Consider the following 6625-nt stretch of genomic DNA (forward strand, 5'->3'; position numbering starts at 1 on the left):
TTCCCGTTCCCGATCCAATTCCCCTTCCCGTTCCCGTTCCCCTTCCCGTTCCCCTTCCCGCTCCCGTTCCCCTTCCAGTTCCCCTTCCCATTCCCGTTCCCGTTCCCGTTCCCCTTCCCGTTCCCGTTCCCATTCCCGATCCCTTTCACCTTCCCCTTCCCCTTCCCGCTCCCGTTCCCGCTCCAGTTCCCATTCCCGTTCCCGTTCCCATTCCCATTCCCATTCCAGTTCCCTTTCCCGCTCCAGTTCCCATTCCCGTTCCCATTCCCGCTCCCGTTGCCATTCCCCTTCCCGTTCCCATTCCCGTTCCCGTTCCCGTTCCCGTTCCGTTCCCCTTCCCGTTCCCATTCCCGTTCCCATTCCCGTTCCCGTTCCCGTTCCGTTCCCCTTCCCGTTCCCGTTCCCGTTCCCGTTCCCGTTCCCGTTCCCGTTCCGTTCCCGTTCCCGTTCCCGTTCCCGTTCCCGTTCCCGTTCCCGTTCCGTTCCCATTCCCGTTCCCATTCCCGTTCCGTTCCCGTTCCCGTTCCCGTTCCCATTCCCGTTCCCGTTCCCGTTCCCGTTCCCGTTCCCGTTCCCATTCCCGTTCCCGTTCCCGTTCCCGTTCCCGTTCCCGTTCCCGTTCCCGTTCCCATTCCCCTTCGCGCTCCCATTGCCATTCCCGTTCCCGCTCCCTTTCCCCTTCCCGTTCCCATTCCCATTCCCATTCCCATTCCCGTTCCCGTTCCCGTTCCCGTTCCCGTTCCCGTTCCCATTCCCGTTCCCGTTCCCGTTCCCGTTCCCGTTCCCGTTCCCATTCCCATTGCCATTCCCGTTCCCGTTCCGTTCCCGTTCCCGTTCCCGTTCCCGTTCCCGTTCCCATTCCCGTTCCCGTTCCCGTTCCGTTCCCGTTCCCGTTCCGTTCCCATTCCCGTTCCCGTTCCCGTTCCCGATCCCGTTCCCGATCCCGTTCCCGTTCCCGTTCCGTTCCGGGTTTTCAGTGGGCGTGGCCAGCACAGGGGGCGTGTCCTGGGGCGGGCAGGGGCGTGTCCCGGGCAGCGCCCCCTGGCGGCGGAGGGCGGAGCGGGCCAAGATGGCGGCGGAGCCGGGCCCGGGCCCGGGGCCCGACGCGGAGCTGGAGGAGCTGCTGGAGAGTGAGGGGGGCCCGGGGGGGGAATGGGGGACACCGGGGGGCACCGGGGGTCATCGAGGTGCGGGGGGGCTGCGCGGCGTTGGGAGCGATGGGGGGCGAGGGGGGCCGGGGGTCATTGGGGTGAGGGGGGGAGCGGGGGGGCCGGGGGTCGTGAGGGGTTGGGGGGGTCATTGGGGTGAGGGGGGGTCTGGGGGTTATTGGGGTGAGGGGGGGTCTGGGGGTTATTGGGGTGAGGAGGGGTTGTGGGAGGCCGGGGGTTATTGGGGTGAGGGGGGGATCCGGGCCTTATTGGGGTCTGGGGGTCATTGGGGTGAGGGGGGGTCTGAGGGTTATTGGGGTGAGAGGGGGGTCGTGAGGGGCTGGGGGGTTATTGGGGTGAGGGGGGGTCTTGGAGCTATTGGGGTCTGGGGGTTATTGGGGTGAGGGGGTCTGGGGGTTATGGGGGTGAGGGGGGGTCTTGGAGTTATTGGGGTCTGGGGGTTATTGGGGTCTGGGGGTCATGGGGGTGAGGGGGGGGGTCTGAGGGTTATTGGGGTCTGGGGGTTGTTAGGGTCCAGGGAGTCTGGGGGTCATGGGGGTGAGAGGGGGGGTCTGGGAGTTATTGGGGTCTGGGGGTCATGGGGGTGAGGGGGGGGTCGTGTAGGGATCTGGGGGTTATTGGGGTCTGGGGGCTATTGGGGTACAGGGGGATGAGGGGTTTGGGCTGCAGTTTTTCAGCTAGGGTTTATTGGGGTGCCCTTTTGGGGTGCAGTTTTTGGGGTAGGGCTTATTGGGGTGCCATTTGGGGTGCAGTTTTGGGGTGCAGTTTTTGGGGTAGAGGTTATTGGGGTGCCCTTTTGGGGTGCCCTTTTGGGGTGCAGTTTGAGGTGCAGTTTTGGGGTGCAGTTTTGGGGTAGAGCTCATTGAGGTGCCCTTTTGGGGTGCAGTTTGAGGTGCAGTTTTGGGTAGAGGTTATTGAGGTGCCCTTTTGGGGTGCAGTTTGAGGTGCACTTTTGAGGTGCAGTTTTTCAGCTGGCCTTTATTGCGGTGTCCTTTTGGGGCGCCCCATTACCATCCCCATTACCCTGGCTGCCACCCCCTCCCCGTGAGGGGGTGCACCCCCCAATTCACCCTCCCCTGCCCCCCCAAACCCCAAACCCCAAACCCCAAACCCCCCCTCAGGTGCCCTGGACGACTTCGAGCGCAGCCGCCCCGCCCCCGCCGGCCCCTCCTGCCCCCCGAGCCCCCCGCCGGCCGCCGACCCCGCCAAGGTGGGCACCCCAAACCGGGCACCCCCAGACCCGGGCGCCCCTGGGGGGGCTGTGGGGCCGCGCTGACGCCCCCGGGGCGGGCAGGGCTCGCTCTTCTCCTCGCAGGAGAGGTTCTTCCAGGAGCTGTTCGAGGGCGAGCTGGCGGCGCAGGCGGCGGCCGAGTTCCAGGAGGCCATGCAGGAGCTGGCCCGGCAGGAGCCACAGCTGGTGGAGCAGTTCCAGAAACTCTCGGAGGCTGCGGGCAAAGTCGGTGGGTGGGGGGGATTGGGATGGGATGGGATGGGATGGGATGGGGGGGTCACAGCCCCAGGAGGGGCATCCTGGTTATCCCCAATCCCAACCCCATCTGGAGCTGTTCCCCTGTTTGGGGTTGGGGACAGCGCCCCAGCGGGATCCTGCATTATTCCCATTATCCCCCATCCCAACCCCATTCCCACCCCCATTTCTAACCCTATCCCAACCCCATCCTGACCCCAAATTCATCCCATCCCATCCCATCCCCATCCCAATCTCAACCCCATCCCATCCCAATCCCATCCCAATCCAATCCCAATCCCAACCCCAATCCCATCCCAATCCCAATCCCAATCCCATCCCAACCCCATTCCATTCCCAATCCCCATCCCAATCCCATCCCATCCCAATCCCATCACATCCCATATCCCAACCCCATCCCAATCCCCATCCCAACCCCAATCCCAACCCCATCCCAACCCCATCCTAACCCCACCCCAACCCCAATCCCCATCCCAACCCCATTCCATTCCCAATCCCAAGCCCAACCCCAATCCCATCCCAATCCCAACCCCATCCCAATCCCATCCCTATCCCAACCCCAATCCCAACCCCAATCCCATCCCAATCCCATCCCAACCCCATCCCCATCCCAATCCCATCCCAGTCCCATCCCAGTCCCATCCCAACCCCATCCCAATCCCAATCCTATCCCAACCCCATCCCAACCCCAATCCCAATCCCATCCCAATCCCAATCCCATCCCAGTCCCGTTCCCGCCCGCAGGCAGCGATGCGGCCTCCCAGCAGGAATTCACCTCCTGCCTCAAGGAGACCCTGAGCGGGCTGGCCAAGAACGCCAACGACCTCCAGGTACCGCTCCCTGCCAGCCCTTCCCGGGGCTCCCGGGGCTGTCCTGGGGGTCCCGGGGGTCTGACGGGCCCGGGGGTCCCGCAGAATTCCCCGGGCTCCGAGGAGGAGCTGGCCAAGGCCCTGGAGGGGCTGGGGCTGGACGAGGGCGGCGGCGACGGCGTCCTGCCCGTCATGCGCAGCATCATGGAGTCCCTGCTGTCCAAGGACGTGCTCTACCCCTCCCTCAAGGAGATCACCGAGAAGGTGGGACCCCAAAAACCGGGAGGAACCCCAAAAACCGGGAGGGCACCCCAAAAAACCGGGAGAGCACCCCAGGAAACCTGTGGGGATCTCGTGGGGTGTGGGAAACTCAGGGGTGTCATGGGGACATGGTGCAGTCCCTGCTGTCCAAGGACGTGCTCTACCCCTCCCTCAAGGAGATCACTGAGAAGGTGGGACCCCAAAAACCGGGAGGAACCCCAAAAACCGCGAGGGCACCCCAAAAAACCAGGAGAGCACCCCAGGAAACCTGTGGGGATCTCGTGGGGTGTGGGAAACTCAGGGGCGTCATGGGGACATGGTGCAGTCCCTGCTGCCCAAGGATGTGCTCTCCCCCTCCCTCAAGGAGATCACTGAGAAGGTGGGACCCCAAAAAATGGGGATGGGGACCCCAGAAAACCTGGGGGTGTCCCCAAAACTCTGGGGGTGCCCTTGGGGCATGAGGAATGAGTAGGGGTCATGGGGACATGGTGCAGGCCCTGCTGTCCAAGGACGTGCTCTGCCCCTCCCTCAAGGAGATCACTGAGAAGGTGGAACCCCATGGGGGATTTGGGGGTGCCATGGGGGATTTGGGGGTTCCCACGGTGTCCCCTCCATGTCCCCTGGGTGTCCCCAGTACCCAGAGTGGCTGTGGCAGCACGAGGGGTCCCTGTCCCCAGAGCAGCGGGCGCTGACGGGGGTGGGATGGGCTGGGATTGGGGGGTTCCATGGGGGATTTGGGGGTTCCATAGGGGATTTAAGGGTGACATGAGGGATTCGGAGGTTCCTACAGTGACCCCACTGTCCCCTCACTGTCCCCTCACTGTCCCCAGTACCCAGAGTGGCTGTGGCAGCATGAGGGGTCCCTGTCCCCGCAGCAGCGGGCGCTGACGGGGCTGGGATGGGCTGGGACTGGGGGTTCCTACAGTGACCCCGCTGTCCCCTCACTGTCCCCTCACTGTCCCCGCTGTCCCCAGTACCCGGAGTGGCTGCGGGCGCACGAGGGCTCGCTGTCGGCGGAGCAGCGGGCGCGGTTCTGCCAGCAGCAGGCGCTGATGCTGCGGATCTGCGCCGAGCTGGAGCGGGAGCGGCCCGAGGAGCCCGAGGGGCAGCGCCGGGAGCGCTTCGAGACCCTGCTGGACCTGATGCAGCAGGTGCGGCCCGGGTCACCCGTGTCACCCCCGGGTCACCCTTGTCACCCCCGTGTCACCCCCGTGTCACCCCCCCAGGGCCCAGTGTCACCCCCGTGTCACCCCACGGGGCCCCGTGTCACCCCCGTGTCACCCTGTGTCACACTCGTGTCACCCCCCCCCCCCCCCCCGGGGCTCTGGGTCACCCCCATGATGTCACCCCCATGCCACCCCTCCTTGTCCCTGTGTCCCCTCCTTCAGTCCCCCCCGCCCCTCTGTCCCCACTGTGTCCCTTCTATGTCCCTCTGACCCCCCCCTGTGTCCCTCTGTCCCCTCCATGTCCCTGTGTCCCCTCTGTGTGTCTCTGTCCCCTCTGACCCTCACCATGTCCCTCTGTCCTGTCTGACCCCCCTGTGTCCCCATGTCCCCTCCATGTCCCTCTGTCCTGTCTGACCCCCCTGTGTCCCTCTGTCCCCTCCATGTCCCCTCTGTGTCCCCTCACAGCTGCAGGACCTGGGCCACCCCCCCAAGGAGCTGGCAGGGGACACGGTGAGCGTTTGGGGACACCCCTGAAGGGGTCGGGGGTCACTCAAAGGCTTTGGGGGGCTCCTGAAGAATTGGGGTGACCCCATAGGACTGGGGGGATCCCATAGGACTGGGGGGATCCCATAGGATTGGGGGGACCTCATAGAACTGGGGGGACCCCATAGGATTGGGGTGACCCCATAGACTGGGGGGACCCCATAGGATTGGGGGGATCCCATAGGATTGGGGGGACCCCATAGAACTGGGGTGACCCCATAGAACTGAGGGGACCCCATAGAACTGGGGGGACCACAAAAGATTTGGGGTGACCTCATAAAGTTTGGGGTAATCCTGTAGATTTGAGGGGATCCCATAGAATTGGGATGACTCCGAAAGATTTGGGGTGATCCCATGGATTTGGGGTGATCTCATGGATTTGGGGTGACCCCACAGATTTGGGGTGCCCCCCTGGCTTTGGGGTGCCCCTCTGGGATTTGGGGTGCCCCTGTGGGATTTGGGGTGCCCCCACAGATTTGGGGTGACCCCTGTGTCCCCCCCACAGCCGCCAGGACTGAGCCTGACGGGGGAGCAGTGCCGTCTCATGTAGGGCACAGATTTGGGGTGACCCCACAGATTTGGGGTGACCCCACAGATTTGGGGTGCCCCCCCGGCTTTGGGGCGCCCCCCTGGGATTTGGGGCACCCCCCTCGGATTTGGGGTGCCCCCAGCCCCGGAGGAGGTGAAGAGGAGCCCCGCAGTGGGGTGTGCACCCCCCTCCCCCCAGATTTGGGGTTTTTTGGGGCGGGGGGCGCAGGGACCCCCCACGTGGGGAGGTGTCCCCCCCTCAGCCCCGGTGACCCCAATAAAGAGTTGGTGACGGGAACGGCTGCGCCTGCCTGGGGACATTGGGGGGACATTGGGGACATGGGGGGGACATTGGGGACACGGGGGGGATGCTGGGGGGACACCATGGCGACCCTACAGGGACATTGGGGGGACATTGGGGGGACATTGGGGACACTACAGGGACCCTACAGGGACATTGGGGACACTGTGGGGACATTGGGGGCACATTGGGACACTGGGGGGACATTGGGGGCACTACAGGGACCCTACAGGGACACTGGGGACACTGGGGGGACATTGGGGACACCACGGGGACCCTACAGGGACCCTACAGGGACACTGGGGGGACATTGGGGACACTTAGGGGACATTGGGGACACTACAGGGACCCTACATGGACAC

At 64.6% G+C, this 6625-nt stretch overlaps 1 protein-coding gene across 1 annotated transcript; it reads left to right on the top strand.

Annotated features, from left to right (window-relative positions):
- The first annotated feature begins 1036 nt into the window (after nt 1–1036).
- On the top strand, nt 1037–6254 carry PEX19 (peroxisomal biogenesis factor 19). Its single transcript, XM_084223416.1, has 8 exons — nt 1037–1130; nt 2291–2379; nt 2464–2629; nt 3400–3485; nt 3570–3728; nt 4700–4876; nt 5357–5401; nt 5940–6254. The coding sequence occupies exons 1-8, from the start codon at nt 1070–1072 to the stop codon at nt 5982–5984; spliced, it is 828 nt and encodes a 275-aa protein (XP_084079542.1). The 5' UTR covers nt 1037–1069; the 3' UTR covers nt 5985–6254.
- The last annotated feature ends 371 nt before the right edge of the window (nt 6255–6625 follow it).

This window comes from Fringilla coelebs, assembly GCF_963513975.1.
Source record: "Fringilla coelebs genome assembly, chromosome: 29".
Taxonomy (NCBI): Eukaryota; Metazoa; Chordata; class Aves; order Passeriformes; family Fringillidae; genus Fringilla; species Fringilla coelebs.

Bases quoted from the DNA above. Each gene is read 5' to 3' on its own strand.
- PEX19 (XM_084223416.1), top strand. From the start codon at position 1,070: ATGGCGGCGGAGCCGGGCCCGGGCCCGGGGCCCGACGCGGAGCTGGAG. The intron at 1,131-2,290 runs GTGAGGGGGGCC...ACCCCCCCTCAG, and splicing joins GCTGGAGGAGCTGCTGGAGA to GTGCCCTGGACGACTTCGAG. The intron at 3,729-4,699 runs GTGGGACCCCAA...CGCTGTCCCCAG, and splicing joins TCAAGGAGATCACCGAGAAG to TACCCGGAGTGGCTGCGGGC.